The 24,200-nt window shown below is 43.0% G+C and overlaps 3 protein-coding genes and 1 long non-coding RNA gene across 4 annotated transcripts; 3 read left to right on the forward strand and 1 right to left on the reverse strand.

Annotated features, from left to right (window-relative positions):
• Positions 1–453: 453 nt before the first annotated feature.
• On the forward strand, positions 454–6,618 carry LOC4331441 (serine/threonine-protein kinase ATG1a). The gene is made up of 13 exons (XM_015772479.3): positions 454–787; positions 908–1,031; positions 1,153–1,211; positions 1,655–1,719; positions 1,928–2,021; positions 2,095–2,175; positions 2,266–2,377; positions 3,039–3,126; positions 3,530–3,651; positions 3,726–4,063; positions 4,669–4,960; positions 5,036–5,106; positions 6,072–6,618. Exons 1-13 carry the CDS (start codon positions 500–502, stop codon positions 6,294–6,296), a joined length of 1,959 nt encoding a protein of 652 aa, XP_015627965.1. The 5' UTR covers positions 454–499; the 3' UTR covers positions 6,297–6,618.
• Positions 6,619–6,803: 185 nt separating this feature from the next.
• Positions 6,804–8,358, forward strand: LOC136355797 (uncharacterized). The gene is made up of 3 exons (XR_010740229.1): positions 6,804–6,939; positions 7,894–7,937; positions 8,235–8,358. It is a non-coding gene; the product is annotated as an uncharacterized lncRNA (long non-coding RNA).
• Positions 8,359–14,752: 6,394 nt separating this feature from the next.
• Positions 14,753–18,901, forward strand: LOC107277078 (transcription factor bHLH57). The gene is made up of 4 exons (XM_015773953.3): positions 14,753–15,254; positions 15,654–16,088; positions 16,202–16,576; positions 18,219–18,901. The coding sequence occupies exons 1-4, from the start codon at positions 15,216–15,218 to the stop codon at positions 18,303–18,305; spliced, it is 936 nt and encodes a 311-aa protein (XP_015629439.2). The 5' UTR covers positions 14,753–15,215; the 3' UTR covers positions 18,306–18,901.
• A 2,116-nt stretch (positions 18,902–21,017) lies between these two features.
• On the reverse strand, positions 21,018–23,216 carry LOC4331442 (uncharacterized). Its single transcript, XM_015773403.3, has 4 exons — positions 22,979–23,216; positions 22,720–22,892; positions 22,559–22,622; positions 21,018–21,533 (listed from the first exon to the last, which is right to left on the reverse strand). The coding sequence occupies exons 1-4, from the start codon at positions 23,163–23,165 to the stop codon at positions 21,325–21,327; spliced, it is 633 nt and encodes a 210-aa protein (XP_015628889.1). The 5' UTR covers positions 23,166–23,216; the 3' UTR covers positions 21,018–21,324.
• Positions 23,217–24,200: the final 984 nt, after the last annotated feature.

The raw sequence follows: 24,200 nt of genomic DNA on the forward strand, positions 1-24,200 counted from the left end.
TACATAATACTACAGTAAGCATTCTCTAATAATAGATTAATTAGACTTAAAAAATTTGTCTCGCGAATTACCTATCATTTATATGTAACTAGTTTTGTAAATAGTCTAAGTTTAATACTTTATACTAGTTCAACATTCGATTTGACATGGCTTAATCCCTGTATCCAAACCCCACCTATAAACGACCCCATTGCGGGCCCGGCCCATATAACCTGAAACGTACTTGTGCCGTATAAAAAGGGAGAAGATACAGCCCATAGTCTCACTGACACTAGGGGCTCCACGGAGAGTGGGCCCATCGTGTCAGTGTCGTACAAGCGTATCTCCCTTTGACCGGGGGATATTCGAAACGTATTCCGTTTCGAGTGACTGACGTGTGGGCTCGGTGGTAGATAAACTCGGAGACGAATTCACCGCCACAAATATCCCCAACCCACCACCGGGGGCCCCCCTAATCCAAACTGTTTCTCGGCTTCCGCTACACGCCTCGCCGACCACCATGACGATGGCTGCGGCGCCGGCGAGGTCGGCGGGGGCGGCGGCGGAGAAGAGGATGGTGGATCCGCCGCGGGTGGTCGGGGAGTACAAGCTGCTGGAGGAGATTGGGGTGGGCTCGTTCGCGAAGGTGTACCTCGCGACGCACCTCCGCACCGGCGATGTCGTGGCGGTGAAGGAGATCGACCCCAGGAGGATCGACGAGCGCGTCCGCGGCGGAATCCTCGAGGAGAAGGCCATCCTCTCCACCCTTTCCCACCCCAACATCCTTCGCCTCATCGACACCATCCAGGTAGTAACCCCTAAACCTTCCAACCCAGGCACCCAACCGCCATCGCAATCGCAACTGAACTCCGAGCGAGTAGTAAGGTTAACGATGTGAAATTAGTAAAATGACTTGTGGTTTTCAAAGGAGGAGAATCTGTACCTGATTCTGGAGTACTGCAATGGAGGCGACCTCGAGGGGTACAGGACGAAGGGCGGCGAGGACGCCCGGTTGCCGGACGCCACCGCGAGGGACTTCATGCGGCAGCTCGGTATGGCCTCAATCGAGATTTGAATGGAGTTCCTTGTCCTTTAGTTGTTGTCTTAGTTACATTTTCTAGGTTTTTGGAACGGTGTAGTTATGCGTCTTTTGCCCCTCTTTTTTATTTGTAGCGGAAGGGCTCAAGATGCTGAGGGGAAGATCAATCGTGCACCGCGACCTCAAGCCTCAGGTTAGATCTTACATGCGGAGCTATTAAATTTTTGCTGTTTGAGTCGGTTTGCAATTTTTAGATGTTTTGTTTGGATACCATATGCAAACTAACTGTAATGATTATGTCTGAAGTTAAGACGTTTTGTAATTTCTTGTACTGTTGTGCAAATGGGCTCCATATTTAGCATCTAAAGTGATCAATACCTAACAACTAATATTGACTTGATTGGGCTGACCCCAGTCATTATTAGTTCACCACCAAATGTCAAAAAGTTGCATGTACGATTTCTCTATACGTTCATGCTATTATCCACTCAGTAACTCAATATATGTTTGAGGAAAAAAAACCCAAAAAGGTGTACATTGTAATAGTGTCCATGTGTTTATTTTTGGCTATTGATTTGTTTTATCCTTTGAGATAATATATTTTTACCCATACCGACCAATATGTGAAACTTGCAGAATCTTCTGCTATCAACTAATGGTGATGCCATCACACTGAAAATTGGAGATTTTGGGTTTGCTAGGTGTGGGCTCTATTTCCCTTCTGTTGTATATATATTTGTAGGCTTATATATTTTTTCTCCTTTACTTGAATTACCGGGGGCCAATCCCCAAATATCTACAGCTGTTACCCATTTTCCAATTTCTACAGTTTCTTCCCTTTTTCCGAAGGTTACTATGAACTTTTTGTTAGTAAACAATGTGTGAATGATATTTTGGAATTGTTCCCAGGTCTCTTGTGCAAGAAAATTTAGCTGCTACAATGTGTGGATCTCCATCCTATATGGCGCCAGAAATTATGCGATGTGAGGATTACGATGCAAAGGTTTGTTCATTCACCTATGCTTTTGGGTGTTTTAATATAGCTAGACAATAATCCCAACCATATGTTCTTTCAGGCAGACTTGTGGAGTGTTGGTGTTATTCTTTTTCAGCTAGTCACAGGGAAATTGCCTTTTTATGGGGCTAATCTATTCAAGGTTTGCTCTTATGCATAATTAGATGTATGTGGACCATAAAAATACATATATCCTGTAATATTGTTCTTGATTGTTGTTCTTTGAATATAGCTGAGGCAAAACATCCATGAATCTAACGGCGTTAAGTTCCCTAAAGAAATCAAGGATGATTTACATCCTGATTTCATTGACCTGTGCCGAGGGCTCCTACGTCTTGATCCAAGTAAGTTTGTATTTCTCTTCATTTTTGTTTGTGCAAAGCAGTGTGTATTAACTACTCCCTCCGTCCCATAATATAAGGGATTTTGAGTTTTTGTTTGCACTGTTTGACCACTCGTCTTATTCAAAAAAAATAAACTTGAATAGTTATGCACTGTAGTAGATTTTTTAGGCATATTCACTCTGAATTAAAAAAGTCTTCAACATTAAACTTTGACAATCAATTTCTCATAAATATAAGTATTTTTTTCCATAGCTTATGAAATTAAGATAATGCGGAAGCAACTCTGGGATATGAATTTATTGGTATTATTCTTGTACTGCATTGCTTAGACCACTTGTTCTAAGCTACGTAGTATTTGTTAAGTTTATTTCTCAAAATGTTTAATTTATCCTTATAATGAAGTATATAATCTGCGGTCAATAATCTATCTCAATTCTCAAATGGAGCCTACACTTGTAATTGGACTAACTGTTTGTCAAAACGAACACAGTTTGATTTTTTTAAAATAAAAATATGCCTTATAAAAATTAATGGAAGGAACAATTTCTTTCAAGTTTCAACTGTCATCTGTGTAATTTCGTTAATCATTGGTCTTGATCTTATTATTCCTTACTAATTACTAATTGGTGAATCATATTAAAACACAATTTCTATTTTGCAGAGAAGAGAATTTCTTTTGAGGAATTCTTCAATCACAAGTTTTTGTCAACAACTGGGTCGACCCTTTACTCTGGTGGAAGCATTCAAAGGTCTATCTGGCTATGTTGCAAAATGTGCATTGTTATCATAATCCATGTCCATACCTAATCTTCAATTTAACTTAACCAAATACTACTCTGCTGCTGCCAATACGGCATTCATCCTCACTTGTAGGCAGCCCAAAAAATGTACATAAAGAGACATACATGCATTGCCTTCAACATAATATAAACCTCTAAAATTTCAAGATGAATTGAACATATGATATTTGGAATGGTACATTGTACATTTCTCAAGTTCTCATGAATGGTGAATTACTCAATATACAGCATACTTGCAGTCTTTTCCCATACTCTCCATGTATTTGTGGAATAGTTGCCATAATAATGTGGACATGGGTTTGATTGTGTCATATTTGTCTCCTGTGTTGAAGTTTTCTGATTCTTTTTCCAGGAAAAGAGAGATTAGCAGTGAGCCCAATCATCCTGCTGATTTATTAAGGGATACATGCCAGATCATTTCTTCGGATGTCCTGAAAGATAAGTCTGAAAGCGTGGATTCTAGAAATTTGCAAGGTAAATTAGACTCCCAACTAGTATTCAGATTTCATACGTCCCTGCTCTGGCATTAACTCTGTATATTTTTGCAGCATTTGATTCATGGGAATGGATTGAACGAGAATATGTACTTGTTCAGGCGAACTCTACTTCCACGGAAATTTTGTCTTCACTTGAAAAGTCAATGAAGGATGGTACAGGTGCAAAACCTGCCAGCTATGATAGGTCCACTGTTAAACGGTCTGCTTGGAACCAAAACAGAAATTCAGTCAGTAGAGGGGTTGCTATAAAAAGCAATGGATGCACCCCATTGTCTACTTCCCATGAATCAACAGCTGCAGAAAATCTGCTAAATCCACCTTATTGTTACACAAGGCTTCAACTCCTTAACCAGTATATTGTTGTTCTTACAGAACTTGCAGAGGAGAAGGTATTACTACTGCTTTTACTGGGATATAACACTATGTCCATTGAATGCCATCTGTGTTTTGTAGTTGTGTGCAGTCTGTAGCTCCTTATGTTTGTTATGATGAAACAGTGGTTTTTTGTTGCTAAGCTTCATCTGCTCATATACTTACTATGTTCCTTGCTAGAATGCTTGTTGAGTTCTTTGACCAGATGAATGTTTGTAGAGTTATCCCTAGTAATTTAAATCATGCAGGTGATGTCTAGGTTTAAATGATTTTCATCAGATGTAGAGGTCACAGCCTTCCACATGCCATTTTTCATTGATATACCCGTGTATCAACACATTAAGCAATACTCTTAGTCTCCAAGTCATGATATTTCTGGCATATCTCTTCTTCTCAGTTTTTTTTAACATAAAGCTTTGTCCATATATATATTGTATAGCATCAAATAGATGAATCTTTTGTGCACTTCTCTTCAGAATGTCGATGCCAGACAAAATTCTCCTTTTGTATTGATGCTCATAGCATAGCTATGATATTTTGAGAATTGAGAACCTATTAGTCCAGTTTGATCTAAGAATTATGTTTTGTTGTTTTTCATATTGGCATTTCTGTGTGGATGCAGCTTTTTAAAGGGCTGGACTTGGAGGCACTATCTGTTGAACTTATAATATTAGCTATTTGGAACGAGGCCCTTAATGCATGTAGTTTATCCACGGATGCTACACATGATGGATTTTTTTTGACCCAAGCTCATGTCAATTTCCTGCCTAAGAATGACCATCGTCCATCTCGAAATGTAGTACAAGGATTGGATTTCACCAGGCTCGTTTCTGTCTGTTCCTGGGCTGAAAGTGGCTTTATCAAGGCATATGACCGTGCAGAGAAGATATCACATAGGTTGCGGGACAACAATGGTTAGAACATTGGTATCTTCATGTCCTAGTATAGTTTTGTTTTTGTTTTTTGCTATAACCCTTGTTTGTTTCCAGATAACACCGAGATGCCAGATGCAGTGGAGATCATATTCCAGACAGCTTTAATATATGGAACAACTGGTGCTGTAAGTATCAGTATTCTAGGTTCTTGTATGGTTTCTTTACAGCTTTCGTTTTTCCTTGCACTTCATGGATTTGGGGGGAAAGTGGGGGAGTGGTGTATGCATTTCACGATTTTGGGTAACAAGCAATGATGCTACAACGGAAAGGAAACCTGTAGACTTGTAGTTAATGTGTACCAGCCCAGGATCCACCGCTGTGCACTGGTTGTCCAGGCGGTTGGTTAGTTATTATCACTCCATATTCTGTTAGACCACGAACAAGGGGCAGAAATGAATACTATTGTTTTAGGCTGTGTTTGAGGGAGAGGGAATTGAGAAGATTGGGAAGATACGCAAAACGAGGTGAGCCATTAGCACATGATTAATTGAGTATTAACTATTTTAAACTTCAAAAATGGACTAATATGATTTTTTAAAGCAACTTTTCTATAGAAAATTTTTGCAAAAAATACACCGTTTAGTAGTTTGAAAAGCGTGCGCGCGAAAAACGAGATACAATCTCCCCTTTCTCATGTGAACAAACGCAGCCTTAGACTGCAGTGGGAAAGAAAAACAACTTTCTTTTACAAATGAGCAAAAATGTTTATAGCCAGCCAGTCTCTGCTCTCTACTTCTATTAAAGCGCTATTCATGGGGGAAAGCGGTATTCATGGGGAAAAAACTTTTATGAAAGCACTCCAATCATGAGTTCAAGACCCTTGCTACTCTTTTTCCTCCATCTGTTTTATTTTCTGGCCAATACTTAATCCTGCCCTTGTAAACAGTTTGTAACATTTTGATGATAGTAATATATTCATATGGGCTGGCCTTAGGCCTTAGCCCTCTGTGAATCCTTCAAAAAATAGCCCCCGTCATTCCCTAGCTGGGGAACTCTTACCATCTTTCATAAACCCTACTTCTAAAAGTTCTCCAACATGTTTCTTCACTTAGAGCTGATGTTTATAATTCGTTTGTGTATACCTTTTCAGGCAAAGGAAGTTTTGGGATACCAAAATAGATCGGTGGCGCTATACTCAAAAGCAATCATCTTGCTCACATTTGTATTGCAAGAAGCAACTAATTTGCCACTGAATCCGCCGTTTTCCCTTTCATCATCTGATCAGCAACGTATCCATAGGTACATAGCTAATTTGAGGAGCCATCTATGCAGTGCCCAGCTGACCGGACAACAGGAGAGATATGTCCAGAACTAACTTTTACATGGGAAATATTGGTGCACAAAGAAGTGAAAGTTAAATTGATTCCGTGGTAAACTTCAAGCAAGCTTTGTTTTGTTCCCCACGAGTATTAGTCTTTGCCTCCAACTTTTTTTTGTCTAGGAGATGCTTACTTGGGGGAACTTTTGTAATGTTTTGTTTGCATGATCATAGTCCATGTGTTCTTTTTGTATATAATATATAATAACACTTCTAAGTTGTACAGTTATTTGCCATAGAACTGAAATGACCTCTTGGCTCTGTATATAAGTAGCATGTAAAAAGAGCAAATAGTTTTTTATTTTTCCAAGTCTTAAAACTGCTTTGCCTACTTATTATGGACTGTCCAAATTCTGAAGTGAGCATTATTTTGAGCTATGGTGTTTGGTGTATGGAAGCTGACATGTACAAGAATAGCAGGTAATATTATCTTTACCATTTTACAATATATTGCTGAGACATGGATTATAGTTTCAGTTTTTTCTAGGTAAATTTCCTGCTTCTGCTTCTGCTTCTCACAATTGGTTGCAGCTTCATCTTTCTAACTTCGTACAAGTAGGTCTGATGCTTTTTTTGCCAACCATATGTCCATATCCCAGACAAGATGAAATGGATTGCATTTCCATCGCTACATCTGAAGGTATGCGGTCATAAAACTCTTGTCCTTTTCCAAGAATTCTCGTGAGTTATGATAGAAAGAGATACAACTATGACAAAAGTGATGGTTCCACCTGATGTCATAATACTAGCTTTCAGTATTAAAAAAAAAACCTCACTATAAAATAACTCAGATTTACTGAAGAAAATTTGATCAAATCATTTCCGACTAATGCTTCCACTATATAGCATTTCATTTGTGCACATATTCTCCATGTAAGGTTGGAGTATTTCTAATATACTCCCTCATTCCCAAAATATAAGGATTTTTAGAGTTGGACACTGTTATTAAAAAAGTATGTAGAATTAAATAGGTGGAATGATTGTGATTGAATGAGAAGTGGAGGTAGGTGGAAAAATTGAATGGTGGAGAGTTGTGATTGGTTGGGAAGAGAATGTTGGTGGAGAAGTTGTTATATTTTGGGACAAATTTTGAAAGCTAAAAGTTATTATATTTTGGGAATTGGGACGAAGGGAGTATATGCTTATGGGGGAAGAATTCTTTTTTGGCTGAATTCCTCCACTTAAGGGTCTGCATTCTTCTGGATATTGTTGAGTAATATCTAAATTACTGAAGGTTTAAATCATATAGTTGATCCCATCAGTTTCGTTTGTAGTAAGTGGGAATGAGCTGCCCTAGTGTTCTGAAATCACCATACTTCTTACGAACGCAAGAACCAGGGCAGCTCATTCCCACTATATCCTTACTGAGTACCCGACAGTAGCTTGTGGGCTGGTAGCAAATTAAGAACGCGTGTTTGTCACATCATTTTTTTCCCAAAACCTTGCAAACTTTGCATAACATATCAAACGGCTAACTGGTTTATGATATAAGAGGCCTTACTATATGTAAGGATATGCTTTATTTAAATGGTACCTTGGTTGCAGTACAGAAAAATATACTTTTCTAAATTTGTCAAACTCCAATTCTTCACAGGTATGCATGGGCGCATGGCATCAGTTGGCCATTGACATTGCAAGGTAAACGTCCATATTGGATCTAGTATTATTATTTTTTTTTGAACGAATCATATTTGATCTATTATGAAATTTAACAATGTGGCTCCTAATCAGAATTTGATATCTTGTAATGCTACAGTAACTGTACAGTCAAACAACTATTGCCTTGGAATATCCATCTTTCTCAGCTTAGCAAAGATTCTAATCTGTTCCATATTTTTCAAAGATGTGTTAGAAGATCTAAACTTGTGGCCGCTAACTTGTAGTTTGTAAACTTTTTACCACTCATCACTTGTCCGTTGTGACAGATGAGACCAGTCTGCAATAAGACAGTGGATTGAACAATGGAATATGGAGGCCCTTACTCATCTGAGGCCTGTGACAGATGAGACCCGAAATCTCCATGTACAGTGGATGCCGGAATATCAGGTACTAACAAAATAATCCCTCTTCTGAAACCACTGAACCATCATTTAATATCATGGTATTGCTGTGACACAAGAGCAGTCACTGCTGTAGTCCTGTGCCCCCTCACTAAACCGCTCTTCACTTTGACGTGCAAATTCTGGTGCAGTCGTGGATAGATAATGAGAACCTTATACTACTCTTATCTTGCACACAAGAATTATGCTCAAATACCTACAACTGAGTTCTTTTGTGTAGAACTTTTCCAAACTGGATTGGGCATTTAGGCAAATTATGTGCTGCTGACCTTCTCTCTAGCCATGTCCTTAGTAGATGGAATACTGCAGCTACAAAAAAATATGAGTTCCATTATATGTACGACCCAGTTGTATAACTCATGTACAATTAGAGACGTGCAACTATATATCAATTAAACAAGAGCATGTCCATATGCACTGCAGCCGTTTACCGTCGGTTGATCAAATTCAGTCGTACATGAGTTGGACAGTCGGAACGTATGCTACCAAAAATATATTGTGGGAGGCTGGGAGCCTAGGAAATGAAGTCTAGGACGATATCACATTTGCATGAAGTCTCCACCTGGTTTTGCACTACGGTTCATTGTATCAGAAATGCTAGACGACTTTGATATCTGGATACTCAAGGGCCTCATCTTTTCGCTTATGTTTATGTTTATCAGCCAAAATTTGAATTTTTAACCTTAAATTTGAAGCTGATTTTGAGTCTTTTTTATTGAAGTTTATTTTTCAGCCTTTGGTTTTAGATCGCTAAGAACACATATATAAATGTTTTATTCCTAAATTACTTTTTGTTTACAAATATGTCGTTTTGTTTATTCCGCTAATAAGCGAAACGATGGCTCCAATAGAAGAGAAACCGTAAAAACGTCCACAGAAATCCTCACTGTGGCAGTGCTTGTGGCTCAGTTGCTGCAATGGAGCGGCCATAGCGCCCTGTCAGTCCACAGAAATCCTCACTGTGGCAGTGCTTGTGGCTCAGTTGCTGCAATGGAGCGGCCATAGCGCCGTCAGTGCCAATGTATCTTTGACGGTGAGCTCAGAGAAGGAGGACGGTTCACGGTCGTGTTTTTGGCGCGAAAAAATAAGTGGGAGGGATGGATAAGGCTGGTATTGGTACCACCTACTGTTAAAATGGGGCAGGTTTTTTTGTTTGTGCAGGTATGCAGTTGGAGGCTTTCATGCGTTAATTGTTTTTAGCTCTTGTGTTTATCCCATGGTCCTGCCGGCACAGGATTTGGTTAAAAATTATTGAACTCAGCTGATGCTTGCTAGTACTGGTTGCATGCGCCAGGAGATTTCACCGGAGCAAGCATACCCCAGCTCAATTAAAACCGGTGCCAGTACCTTTGGTACCGTCCATGGTTGCATGGGTCATCAAATCCTGGGATCCGAAACAAATCTCTACAATAATTTCCCGGCCGTTGCATCTCATGCTTTGCTGCCCGATGCATCCAAAGCCAGCCCACCCTCTTGCCTAGTAGCTCCTGCAACTCTGTCGCTCCCAGCCTTTTTTGACTCCATGTCTGCCTGGCTGAGCCTGAGGTCAAAGAATTTTCCATTGGTACTACTAGCTCGATACACATAAAATGAGTAATAAACTGTGGAACAAAAATGGTATAGTACGAGTAGGCAGAGAGGAGGGTCCGAATACGATTTTGTGTACAGGTGTATACTATGCTGTGCGGCTACTTCTTTCGATGTCTCTTTTCCCGTGCGTGTCGAAGCATGGCGAACTGGCACAGTGCAGGAGCAGCGGCTGCAATCCCTTTTACCCTTGCTTCCCCTGCGGCTCGGTTCAGATCTTTCTGGCACATGGCCCATGTTGCCTCTGCCGCTCTGCCACTTCATTGGAAATGCTACCCCGAAAATACGCTCGTCCAGTCGTCGTCTCTACGTGTATGTATGTCTTTTTTTCTTTTTGCATGCCCTTCTCTACTCCACTTTGATTAATTACCTGCACTTGTCAGCTGAACCTAAGGTCCTTAGACTCCTACTGTACCCAGTGGCGAACCCAGAACAAAAGTTACCGGGGGTCCAATACATACTAATTATCTAATTATTGACTAATATATTAATTAATATAGTGTAATTTATATAGGATTTGAATAATCTACCCGGTGTCCTGTGACACCGGGTAGTATAACCTAGGCACGCCCCTGACTGTACCCGTTGGCTGGTTGCACTAGCTGAACCAGTCTTGCATCAAAGATCAAACTAGACAAGTCACATGATTACCGACATGATTAGGATTGTGTACCTACATTTATGTGATGGTTAAGGTTGGCCAAGGAACGAATGGGGGCGGCCTTGTACCACCGAAGTGCCGAGTCCGTAGAAGAAAGTAGGGAAGCTATCCCGATAAAGTTTGTTTGGAAAACATGCACATACCTCGGGCAGAACGCGACCAATGGTAAAGCTAGACCTGCATTGCAATAGAAACACCGGGTAAAAACCACAGCAGTTAATCGCAGTCACCGAAATGACAGCGGTGGAAAGAGGTTACGACAAGAGGCTGAGGTAGGGGGAGAGTAAAGGAAACAAGGGGAAAAGGTTAAAAGTTGGCGAGAGAGAAAAGGGTTTGGTTGTCTCGAAGAAGTTCCAGAAACGGCCCAAACTTGGCTCATCTCGTAATCACCAATAATGCAATCGCTTCGCTGAGCCCACTGCCAAGACATCTTGTCCTGTCCACAACGACGCCAATCGAGGAGGAGAGATTGCATCACATCGCTCGCTGCCTTGGCGTCCCCCTTGTACCGCCATCTGTGTGGGCGTGGCTGCGTCCCCGTCTCCCTCCTGTCCGGCCCTACCCACCACCTCCGGCGTTCTCTGCCTTGTTACTGTTACCGTGTCTCCTGTGTCATGCATTGCAATTTGCAATGCAACACGCCCGTATCACCTGCATCGTTTGGTGGAGGGGCAAGAGCAGCATGGGCATTGCTGCGCCTTCTGCCGTTCTGCACCACAGGTTTCTCGCGCTCCAGGTACTATCTGAAGCTCACGGTAAAAATTTGAATCCCCTTCCTCACACTTCTAAGGACTTGTTTAGTTTCCATGGAAAAAATTTCCGCCATGTCATATTGAACGTTTAGACACATATATGGAGTATTAAATATAGATAAAAAAAATTACACAGATTGTGTGTAAATTGCGAGATGAATACTTTAAATCTAATTGCTCCATGATTTGACAATGTGATGCTACAGTAAACATTTGCTAATGAAGAATTAATTAGGCTTAATAAATTCATCTCGCAGTTTACAGGCGGAATCTATAATTTGTTTTGTTATTAGTCTATGTTTAATACTTCAAATGTGTATCCGTATATCTGATGTGATATGCCAAAACTTTCACTCTTGGATCTAAACACAGCCTAACTTTGTCTCAAGATAAGTGCATCTGTTTAGTTCAAAAATACATTCATTTTAGGGCGGAGGGAGTGCCGGTAGAATGCATTTGTAGACTGTACTAATATTACCCAAAAAAAAAAGTAGTTGTATGTTTTTTTTCATGGTGATCGATCGAAGCACAGTGTAGCTAACCAACTATCTCCAAATCTGTCGTAGCGCAATTTGTTCGTATGTACAATCGTCGTCGATACGTACGTAGCTTTCATGGAATCAGCTAGCATCCGCCCGTCTCCAGGCCTACATGCATACTTGCAGCTTTGATGATATGAGCACCACACTGACACTGCAAGAGACGAGGCGAGCTATGATGCATGGAGGATTGGAGGCAAGTTGCGGGAGCGTGACGACACGTACTCGCCTCTCCTCGCTGGCTAACTGACTAGCTCAGCCCCAGCTCGATCGTTCGTTGTATCCACCAAAAAGTCTTGGGCTTTCCACTCTCATGCATGCCACCACTCCGTACTACACCGTCCGCTTAAATCATGTGTTTCTTGCATTTCTTGTATGCACGATTGCATTGCACGCACGCCCAATCGATTCCGCTGAAAACGGTGGGACCTGCTGCTACGCCCGCGCATTCACGGCCGCGGCCACCATCGAGACGATCGATCATCGAATGCCCCATGCTTACGCCACTATAGATCACTTCATCCCCGGCAATGTCGCCGGCCGGTTGCCATGATAGCGCTTATTTGTGTGTCTATGGTGGCGCATCGCGTGCTGCCTTTTGGTCTCGCCGGTTTTGTGCTTCAATTCCATCCCTTTCGATCGCGTGCTATCTTTTAGCTAAGCTACATGGATCCGCCTTTGACGCCGTCCCTCGTCGATCCTGACAAGGGCTTGTACCGTGTGTACGGTTTGGATGCACGTACTGTCCAAATTAACGATGCAATATGGGAAGGTGTATTCCGATACGGTGCATGATGGTGTACGTCCAGTATTATAGCCTTCTTAGTTTTTTTTTCCCAGAAAACGTCACATCGAAATTTTGGATACATGCATGTAGCAATATAGATAAAATTAAAAACTAATTGCACAGTTTGTATGAAAATCACGAGACAAATCTTTTGAGCCTAATTAGCCCATGATTAGCCATAAGTGCTACAGTAACTTACATGTGCTAATGATGATTTAATTAGGCTTAATAAATTCGTCTCGCGGTTTCCATGCGAGTTACTACCTCCGTCCCAAAATAAGTGCAGTCGTGGGGAACCGTGTCCGACGTTTGACCATTCGTCTTATTTGAAAAATTTATGAAAAATTTGAAAAAAAAATTAGTCACACATAATGTACTATTCATGTTTTATCATCTAATAACAATAAAAATACTAATCATAAAAAATTTCAAATAAGACGAACGGTCAAAAGTTGAACATAAACAGTGTAAAATTGCACTTATTTTGGGACGGAGAGAGTATGAAATTAGTTTTTTCATTCGTGTCCAAAAACCCCTTCTAACATCCGGTCAAACATTCGATGTGATACCTAAAAATTTTCTTTTCACGAACAAAACAAATCCTATATATATATTCGGTTGCGATGATATATAGAGGGAGCAAATCTGCACAGTAGCTAGCACGAGGATGGAGTCCAATAACCGGGCGGGCGCGGCATACGGGTACAATGTGTGAAGAAGACAGCGGTGGGCAGTGGCCATCGGATGCCTCCGACGAAAAATACGAAACCCCGCATGCAGGATGTGGTCCGGTAGCCGATCGATGTGGATCGTTAGTTGTGTGTGTGTGTGTGTCCGTGGTACGCATGCACGTCCATGTGCTGACATGCATGCGTAGAGACCGTTCAGTCCATGGACCGACCACCTAGCTACGATCTACATACTGTACGGTACTTCGATTCGATCGGCGCCATGCATCATGCATAATGCAGCCACAATACACATGCACATTTCTTATGATATTTTAGTTTCTGATTACATGATTACATCGAACCTGCCAGTATACTACAGTGCACAACTGTGAATACACCTCCTTAACATGAACTTAATCGGTATAGTAGTTCTAAATCTCCCAAAGATATCCGTACTACAGCTCACAAAATTACGTATGCAAAGCGTTCATGGTCCAATACGTCAAGAAAATTACATGGGCCGGGTAGGGGTGAAAATGCGCCCAGCCACATTATTTCGGGACAAATTCGGGATCCGGGATATTTCACGGATATTGGGTCCGAATACGGGTATTTTATGGCAGATATGGGATCGGATTCGAAAATGTAGTATCCTAAGGATATGGTTATCCGGTAAAAAAATCGGGTATATATTACCCGGATAAATATACAGATATTATCTATATTATGTTTTTGTGAGGCACTTTTTAGTATTATGTATTGGTTCTACTATGATGTATTGTACCCTATTTATTTCCTATGTTCCTAATGCCTAATATAATCGTATTATGTATATATGGAATTGTTAAATGGTTATTGTCTATGTGATATATAAGATTGTTCCTTCGACTTGATATCCGAATAAATATTCGTAATCGATAGTGTACGTATCTATTTTGGTACGTATTCATTCCGTATTTTTACCCGACATTATCCGAGTTTATATCCGTATTCGGCATTATCCGTGTCCGACCCGATTCGTCACGCAATTTACACGCAATCTGTGTAATTATTATTTTTATATATTTAATACTTGACGCATATGTTCAAATATTCGATGTGATATGGTGAAAATTTTTTGCGTGAGAACTAAACAGAGCCTAAGATAATCAACAGTACGGGTAAAGACATTAATGTAACTGAACTGACCTTAATTAATGCAGCAGATGCGCTGACAGCACTGTTACTTATCTGTTCCCGGACTACTGCTAAAGGGTTGACACAGCAGTGATGATACGGGATTAGTAATTAAATAATCAATCATGTGTCAACAGGTATATATAAAACGGGAATAATCAATCATGTGTCAACAGCACTGTTACTCTACTACTTGCTCGCTAACACCGTCGCTAATCAGTTGCAAGGAGTCGAGCTCGCAAGGCGGCCGGGAGGAGGAGGAGGTCCAGGCCCCACGGTGGCTGCCGCTGTCGCCGTGCCGGACAAATCTGCAAATCTGCCGCGCGCGCGCCACCACCCTCCTCTACGGCTTCAATAATTCACTCTCACTTGCTCAAATCTTCATCCTCGTTACCTGGCCTACCAAACCTTACAAGAGACAGCCATTTCTTCTCCATCCAATCGTCTCCTCTCCCTCATTCTACCTCAACCTCTCTGCTAGCTCCTCACCTCTACAACAACACATTAATTGACATAGACAGCAGCAGCTCGTCGTCTGCTTCAATTGGGAGCAGGAGGAGGAGAGGAGAGGAGCGAGGGGGTTGCTGTTGCAGCTGCTGCCCCAGGGGCTCATTACTCGCCAGCGCAGTTATTGCTACCACTGTAGTATACCTTGCCACTACCACCACCACCTTCCTCTTGTAATGGAGAGGATGCAGCTGCAAGGGCCCATCGGCTCGCTGGTAAGCTTCCCTGGCCGGGGACGGGGACGGCCACTGCACTGCTGCTACTAGTAGCTAGTAGTAATTGAGCAACCATGTAGCTTCCATTCCTAGTCTCTGCACTGCAGCACATGTAATGCGATGCGATGCAATTCGGCTGTATTAATTGCATTCTGCTGCTTCTTCTTCTTCTTCTTGCAGCTGCTAGGTTGCAACATCTAGCCCTGTCCGCGCTCGCACGCACCATTCAATGCATTCTCGCATGCAACCTGCTGCAGCTGCTTGCATTGTGCTGTCTTCTTCTTCTTGCATTTGCATCCATCTCTTTTATGGCGTTGCCGCTGTTTCTGTTTCTTGCTAACGTGCTCAACTCTGCCGGTTCATGGCGATGGCGCGGCGGTGCGGGTGCTAATGGAACAGTGGGCGGCGGCGGCGGCGGCGGACCAGGCGGCCGCCAGCGCCGGCGCTGGTCAGATGCCGTTTCTCGCGCTGCTCCACGGCGCCATGGAAGCAGACGGCGGCGGCGGCGGCGACGGGAGGAAGAGGCACGCCGCCGCCGCCGCCTTCGCGTCGTGCTGCCCCTGTCCACCGGTCGCCGACCTCGACCTGCTCGAGAGCTGCGTCACGCAGGCGGCGGCGCCCCCCGTCACGGCTCCGGCGACCAGGGCGGAGCGGAGGAGGAAGAGGCCGAGGCCGCGCCCGCGCGCCGCGCCGCCGCCGGAGAAGCGCAAGAAGCCCGAGGAGGCCGAGAACCAGCGGATGACGCACATCGCCGTGGAGCGCAACCGCCGCCGCCTCATGAACGACCACCTCGCCTCCCTCCGATCGCTCATCCCCTCCAACTACATCCCTCGAGTAAATTCCTTCCCGCCATGACGCCGCAATAATATCTCAATTCTCAAGCAAAAAGAAACATCAAAATCTCTCGCAAGTTCTTAGCGATTACTACAATGCAATTGCGGATATAGGGTGACCAGGCGACGGTGGTGGGCGGGGCGATCGACTACGTGAAGCAGCTGGAGCAGCAGCTGGTGGCGCTGCAGGCGGCGGCGGCGGAGCGGAGCGGCGTCGGCGTGGTGGCGGCGGCGGCCACCGCGGCGTCGGACGGCGTGTTCGTGTCCCCGCAGTACACGAGCTACTCCGAAGCGCGCGGCGGCAGCGGCGTCGACGTGGAGGCGACGGCCGCGGTGGGGGGGCACGTGCGGGTGCGCGTTGCCGGCAGGCGGTGGACCGGGCGGCTCGTGCGCGCCGTCGCCGCCATGGAGGACCTCCGCCTCACCGTGCTGCACCTCGCCGTCACCTCCGTCGGACATGACGCCGTCGTCTACTGCTTCAACCTCAAGGTCAAAACAACGACAACTCTTCATCACCTTTTACTGCATGTTCCCTCGTTTTTTTAAACCTACATTTGATTTGCCACAAAAGGTAGCCATTTTCTAACTATATTTGATTGCGGTTTCCATCACAAGGAAAAAGGAATATTTCGTTGCTGATTTCAATATTGAAAGGTCACTATTACTAAAAGGCAATTTTCAGCTTAATTCACCTGTAAGCTACTCCCTCCGTTTTACCATGTAAGTCATTTAGCATATCCCACATTCATATTGATGCTAATGAATCTAGAAACGGAGGAAGTATTTAAAGCAGATTACTCTAGTTTCTAATGGTTTTCTCTTATAACACGTTTCAATTAGACATTTTTTTTAAAAAAAAACGTAGATGGCAATAAAGTATAATGAAAATATTTTATAGTATTTTTTTCATTATAGATTGCGTGCAATCTTAAATATAAACTTTGAAATCAGTCTTTGTCCTTCTTGCCTATGCAAATAGTGATCGATGTTTTTCTCTTTTTTTTTTTAAGAAAAAGAGGATTGAGAACAGTTATATCCAACAAATTAAAATACATTTGTACAAAGAGGGAAAAAAAGGTGAGCTATTTTTAAATATATTTTTTAACCTACTAGACGCATGTGCTCTTTTTTACTTGCATCCGATTGAGCATTTAGGCTGTGGGCCACACGCTAAACCAGATAGCTTATTAGCTATTGTAAACAGAAAAAATGACTGTTTATTTTTCTTTAAAAAAATTCTATGTTGAAAGCATTTGAAAAAAATACGCCATTTAAATAGTTTGGTAGCTCAAGAAAAGCGATGGAGTGGTTAAACCAACTAGGTAAATCAAACGGTGTCGTCTAATTAGGATTGTTACAACTCATGGATATAAACAGTACCACATACCAATAAAATAAACAAAATAGATCTCAGAATCAAAATATGAGGAATGCAAAATATGTGCCATTACTTTGCTAGTGCCGTCTATTTTTCTTGCGAGAACCATTTAATGATTTTTAGTTTGGATATATATATACTACTAGTAGAAAGAAGTGATTATGTAATAGTAGTATTTGTAGAGAGATGTGTAATGTAGCATGTCGTGCTCGGCGCACCAGTGAGAAAGTGATGGGTAAGCGAATCGATTAATTGTCCCCAGCTCGTTGCAGAGTGTTGCGTGGGATTTCCAACAGATGAGGACCGTGGCTTTCGTACGTTTCTGTTAAAGGATTTTTGGAGTATGCAGATGGAGTGTTCGAATACGATGAGCATCCCAGTACTTGGGTACAGACAGACTGTGCTTAATTTCCAGACAATTACTAATTACAAGCTCCTGCTTTCTTACGTGTCCTTTTCTCTCTTGTCCATGGGGAAAACACAGGATCGGAACAAACGGATACAACCACAAGCCAGTCTTACGTATCCCGAACCATGCATTTCAGAGATAGTATAACAGCTTTTCAGTACTCCTCCGTACTGTCTAATCAAACAAGTAGTTTACTGTGCAATGTGAATATTTTACCTCCGTTTCCTAATATATGACGGTATATCAAACAAAAAGAAAGAAATGAAGAGAGTATATATATATGATGGGTTTATTATTATGTAGGAGTAGCTGAGTATAATGGTGTGTGACATGTTTGAGTGCAGATGGAGGAAGGATGCGAGATGGCGACGGCGGACGAGGTGGCGACGGTGGTGCACCAGATCTTCGCGTACGCCGGAGCATGCTGCTGACGCCGATGTACGGGCCGGAACCAAGAGAAGAAGCAAACGGTGGAGGAGGGAGGCAAATGCAAGCAAAACACATGCAACACAGCCAGGGATAAGTCAAATTCGCCGAGGTGGGCAGCAGGACGGACGTACGGCGATGAGCTAGAGAGGGTGAGAGAGATGAGAGAGATTGCTTGCTTGCTATGGTAGCTAGAAGCCGGGAAGGGACCATACATGGCAGGTGGGCCCAAGACCACGGCAGCAGTGGTCACTCCTGGCAGTCTCAGGCTCATGCCGGCCTACTGCTCGAGGAAGACCTCTACTGTAGCAAGAGGGAGAGTGTAAAAGTGCAGAGTAGTGTGTAGCTCGGGGTAATCAAAAGCAAGCTAAGCTAAGCAAAAGCAACCACACGGACCGACCTGTTGTTCATTTGCACCTTTCTCGCCTTGAGCTTGCTTGCATTGCATGAGCGACGCGACGAGATGTTCTCGACAGGCGATCCTATCCTTGTACGCTCTGTAAATACTCCTACACATACAGTAGGAAGTAGAGTACTCTACTGTTGTAATCCTGGATTCCTTGCATGCAAAACTTTCTGCCTGGCTGGTGCCCTGGCTGTAGTTGTGTTTCTCTTTAGGAGTGGCAGGCTTTGCCTCATCTGGTGCTGTAGTCACTAGGAGTACTAGCTAGGTGGAGTACTGTACGTGGCAGCGCAGGGCCAGGGCCTGGGTGGTGGTCAACGGCGATGCCATCATTGCGGAAGCTTTTGCCCCGATTCGGTTTCTGCTGCTCGCGCCCAGTGGTAAAAATGCTCGCACCGGACTACCGGAGGATATTCTGCCATGGCCGTCTCGTCTAGCTAGCTCCCCTCCCCTCCCGAAATCATCATCATTCTTCGGCGTGCCGCCTTGGTGGCGCACGCGCGCGCGGTACAATCACCCAAACCCAACCGAAGTCTCCACGCCGAACCTACGGACACGGCCCGAGAGAGACGCATGCAGTGGCAATCGTAGTTCAGGCGGGCCGTGTGCGCAAGACGAGGGAGCAAAGTACAGGAGAGCATCAGAGAGAGACAGGGCGTACGCAATAGCAGTAGTATCCCATGGCATCGCGTCGGCTATTAGTGCCAACCAGGGCCGGTGCAACAGTCGATCCGTCACTCGCTCGCCGACGCCGGCCGGCCACCAACTTCTTCACCAATATGCCCGCCTCCCCTCCGCCTTCGTCCTTGCTCTCCTTCTCTCTCGCATGCAGTCGCAGACCATGTCGATCGCAGCGCATCTCGCTGCCACCGCTGGGCACGCTCCAGTCGCTCGACCATGCATGCATCGACTCCCCGCTGCAAGCTGCTGCTGCGGCATTATACTGGACCAGTATCGCCGATTTTGTGCCGGCTGCTGAAAAGCGAAAAGGTGATCGATACATCGCCCGCGCTCGTCAGGCTCTCGCTTATAGCCAATCTAATAGCTCATTCATACAATAGTTATATACTACACTATTAATATATGGTCCCACCTGTCATACGCACACTGTGTCTTAGAGTCCGTGCTATAGCTGGCTACAAATCTATAGTCCGTTGCTCTTCTCTCTCCTTATTTATCTCCTTAAAATATGTTTATAGCTGGCTTAAAGCCTGCTATTGTACCTGCCCTTAGCTGGCTGGCTGGCGCGATTAGAGCAAGTCTAATAGTATAGCCAACTACTGGCTCCAATTCATCTATAGCTAATCTAATAGCTCATTCATACAATAGCTACATACTACAATATTAATACATGGTCCCACCTGTCATACACACTCTGTGTCACCTAGTCTCACCTGTCATACACACTATGCGTCTTGGAGTCCGTGCTTTAGCTGGCTACAAATCTGTAGCCTACTGCTCTCCTCTCTTCCTATTTATTTTTTTAAAATATGTTTGTAGCTAGCTTATAGCCTGCTATTGTACTTGCTCTTACCATGCAGCCACCAACACACCAATGCTGCGACCAAGCATCATGTGAGTAATTTGTGCAGTTTTGCCTGCGTTGGCCGCTCGAATCAGCGGCAATCAGGGAGCGTCTGCGACTGCGACGACGACGCAAGACGCATGCAGCATCATGTGAGTAATTTGTGCGCAGTACGCTGTCTGCTCTCATTGCTATTGCCGTGGTACGGAATTGTCCACACGTTGTTGCATCCTCTTGTTTTTTTGCTTGCAATCTTGCATGGACATGCACCGCTCCTACCTCCTACGAAGCAGCAGCACAACTCTAATCCAGTTACTACAGTGGTATCAAGATTTTAGAACAAGCAACTGGGCTGGGCCAGGAGCCCATCTTGTCACTCCGTCTCTGCATATCTGCCTCTTCATGTACTGGTGAACTGAGCCTTTTCAGTTTCAGAACCTCCCTGTTCTTTTATGCTTAAATGGAATGATGGTGAACGCGTATACTTCTTGATCTTCTTTTTTTTTTAAAAAAAATACAATATATGAATTCCAAATGATTTAAATTCATTTTTCAACTTTATAATAGTTAATTAATTCATTTGTACCAATGAATAATTATCACAATTCAGCTATTCAGGCATTTAGCGCATCCACTACACTGCGTACAAGATACACATGAAGTTCACAGTTACAATTTAGAAATGTTTTCCAATGATATGTATATCAAAACTTAAAAAGTCTAGCAGTGAATAGTTAACGCAGAATGTTCAGAAATGGTTTGCATCTGAAACAAACAACAGGCATGCAATTGGGCAACAGGAACAGTAAGATCTTACTCAGGTTTGACAAGCTGAGCTATGTGCACATGTGGTGTATCATAGGGACTTCACAAGAAAAAATGTGGAAACTCCACCAAATAGGTGCAGCATGAAAACCATCTACAGTTTGGATGTAAATGATTACAGCTTGTGAAAAGTAGATGGTCTGTTTGCTCTCAAACTGACCACGGAGGGAAAAAGATTCAAGCACTAGGAACAACATATTGACGAACAAAAAGGAAGTAAAATCTACAGGTGGCCATCAGTAAGGTGATTCATGGGTGCCAGAGAAACAGACTACAAGAGCACCTTTTCCTTCTTCTCAAGTATTGGAGGGTCAACCTCGATTCCCATATTAGCAGCAGTGCCCGCTATAATTCTCATGGCCGAGTCAATGCTCTTGCAGTTCAAATCTGGCAACTTCTCTTGAGCTATTGTACGTACTTGATCTGCTGTTACTTTTCCAACCTTCTCTCGCTGCGGTTCTTTTGAACCTTTCTCGATACCTAAGAATAAGGATTGGAGGTGAGAAATCATTTGCTTAAGTATCCAAAGCTCACAAAAGAGCTACATGAACAATAGAAAGGATAATCATAGATGTAACAAGGTCGGTTGTTTGTAAGCGATTGTACGCAGTCGTGTGCAATGCGTTCATCCTTGCTTTTAGTCTGCAGACATGCTTGAACTCGCAAACAGCACAGATATTTTGTGACTAACGAGTCCATACAACTTATTCATCTCTCTGATGTATTCATATTACAAACTTCCTCACCATATTCATGAAACAAGGGAAATGACAAACCAGAGTAAAAATACATATAATCGTAAGCAGAGCAAGTTGCATAAATATGTGTGCTTAATAACATCTAAAAACTTATTGGTTAACTTATTTTAATTGATCAACAATCCAATAGATACCATCTAGCGCTACTGATCATATACCAAACACAAACTAGAAATATGCAAGAGTGAAAAGCAGTAGTCATTTGCTATTTTTTTACCTTGTTCTCGCTGTCCTATGGAAATGAAGAACTAAAATATGGAAAATGCACATCAGAATCAAAATGGGCGAAGCCCACATGTTGCATTATCTTTCAATTGGCTGAACAAGGAAGTAAAGTGAATAAATAATGTACTAGTGATTAGCTTTTCAGAGAAAACTTTTTTACGTCTCATATGCACTTCATTTCACATAAGTGCAACATTGGTACTAATGTTATAGCAAACATCTAAGTCTAATGTATATGTCATGGCAAACTGGCAACCTGTGCAGTTCACCCTATAGATTAGTCAAACTTTTCGGATAACCATATCTAACTTGTGACATGGAACTTTCAATCCATTCTTCTGCATAATACTCCAGAAGAACATAATATTCTTATAGCATTGGGCCACATGGAATACAAAAGCAAAAACATTGACCTAGCAGAAGTGTTTTCATTTTATTTTGTCCAACCGTATAAACATATCGCAAATTCAATACATGGACGAAACAAAATTATAGATTCATGCTAGCTAAAAGGGTGCACACCTGCTGCCTTGAGGAGAAGGACTGAGGCAGGAGGGGTCTTCAAGATAAAGGTGAAACTTTTATCCTGCAAAAAACCAGGCAAACACACATATAATTAGGAGTACCCACATTAGAGATGCATGTTCACACACATTCAGTGGAATTGACGATTTTAAGCTCACATCGAACACGGTGATCTCGACAGGGATGATGTAGCCGGCCTTCTCGGCCGTCTTGGCATTGTACTCCTTGCAGAAGGACATGATGTTCACACCCTTGGCACCAAGCGCGGGGCCGACCGGCGGCGCCGGCGTGGCCTTCCCGGCCTCCAGCGCCAGCTTTATGAGGCCCACCACTGCACAACAAACAAAGAACGCACGCCGCGATTCAGCCAACGCGAGCGCAAGCAAATCCATGGATGCTGCAGAGCGAGACACGAACCTTTCTTGGGCTTGCCCCCGGGCTTGGGTGGCGCCATGGCCCTGACGGCGAGCGCCCTCCGCGAGGGGGCAGCGAGCGGCGGCGGCGTCGGCCGGAGGAAGGAGGCGGGGGCGCCGAGAAAGGAGGAGGAGAGCTTGGTGGCGGTGGGGGATGGGACGCCATGCAGGGACAAGGAGGTGGTGGCCATGGCGGCGCGCTTGGAGCGGGGCGAGACGAGGAGATGAACGGCGGGAGCTTTGCTCTCTCTGCTCTTCCTTCCCTATCTACTAATCCTTTCCTCCCTTGAGCTGGTAACAGAAAACCTTAATACGTTTTCCTTTGACAGTAGCGTAAATTACGAAAATACGCTTTCCTCGTCCGGGTGTGCCTGTTTTTCGGGCCGGACACGTGAAAGTCTTCCTGGGCCTACGTTCAAAACGGCCTATTCATATGGCCCATGCGGCCCGGCTGCCGTGCGTCTCCGTTCAAACATTCAACTGCCGGCCGCTCAACTCTCCACCACGTCGGAGGCGTCGACTCATGTCAATTTGTTTACGTGTATTTGTCCCCTTTTCCTTATCCTCCCGGTTTTATATTGTTACTTAAAAAAATACCCGTGCGTTACAACGGGTGAAAGCTATTTTAATTTTATTATTGTTGTATGGTTTAGTTAAGGTGAAATTCACTTTGAGAATAAAATCATGATCTGCAATTGTGATTCCGATCATCTCAAGTTAATATGTAAGTTTTTTTTAAAAAAATATTTCTTATACAACTCCTCCTGTATTTCCAAAAGCGAACGAATTTAAAACCGATTGAAATACATTTATGTATTTTCAAAACCGAACAAACTTAATAACCGACTCATACACGGATGACGTACCAAAATATCGATAAAAACATCTTCAATTTTTATAATAATAGAGACAAGTCGATTGAGTGGTTATATACGAACTTATATATGTAAACACTGGATGGCTCCATCTTTTTTTTTATGCTTATCTTTATCAACTAAAATTTGAATTTTTAACTTTAAATTTAAAGTTGATTTTGAGGTTTTTTTTCATCGAAGTTTATTTTCTAGTCTTTGTTTTTAGATTGTTAAGAACATGTATATCAAAACTTTATTCATAAATTGTTTTTGTTTGAAAATATGTCATTTGGTTTATATCCCGAATATATGAAAATTTATTCATAAATTATTTTTCATTTAAAAATATACCGTTTGGTTTATTTTCCGAAT

The sequence above is a fragment of the Oryza sativa genome, chromosome 3 (assembly GCF_034140825.1).
Source record: "Oryza sativa Japonica Group chromosome 3, ASM3414082v1".
NCBI classification, from domain to species: Eukaryota; Viridiplantae; Streptophyta; class Magnoliopsida; order Poales; family Poaceae; genus Oryza; species Oryza sativa.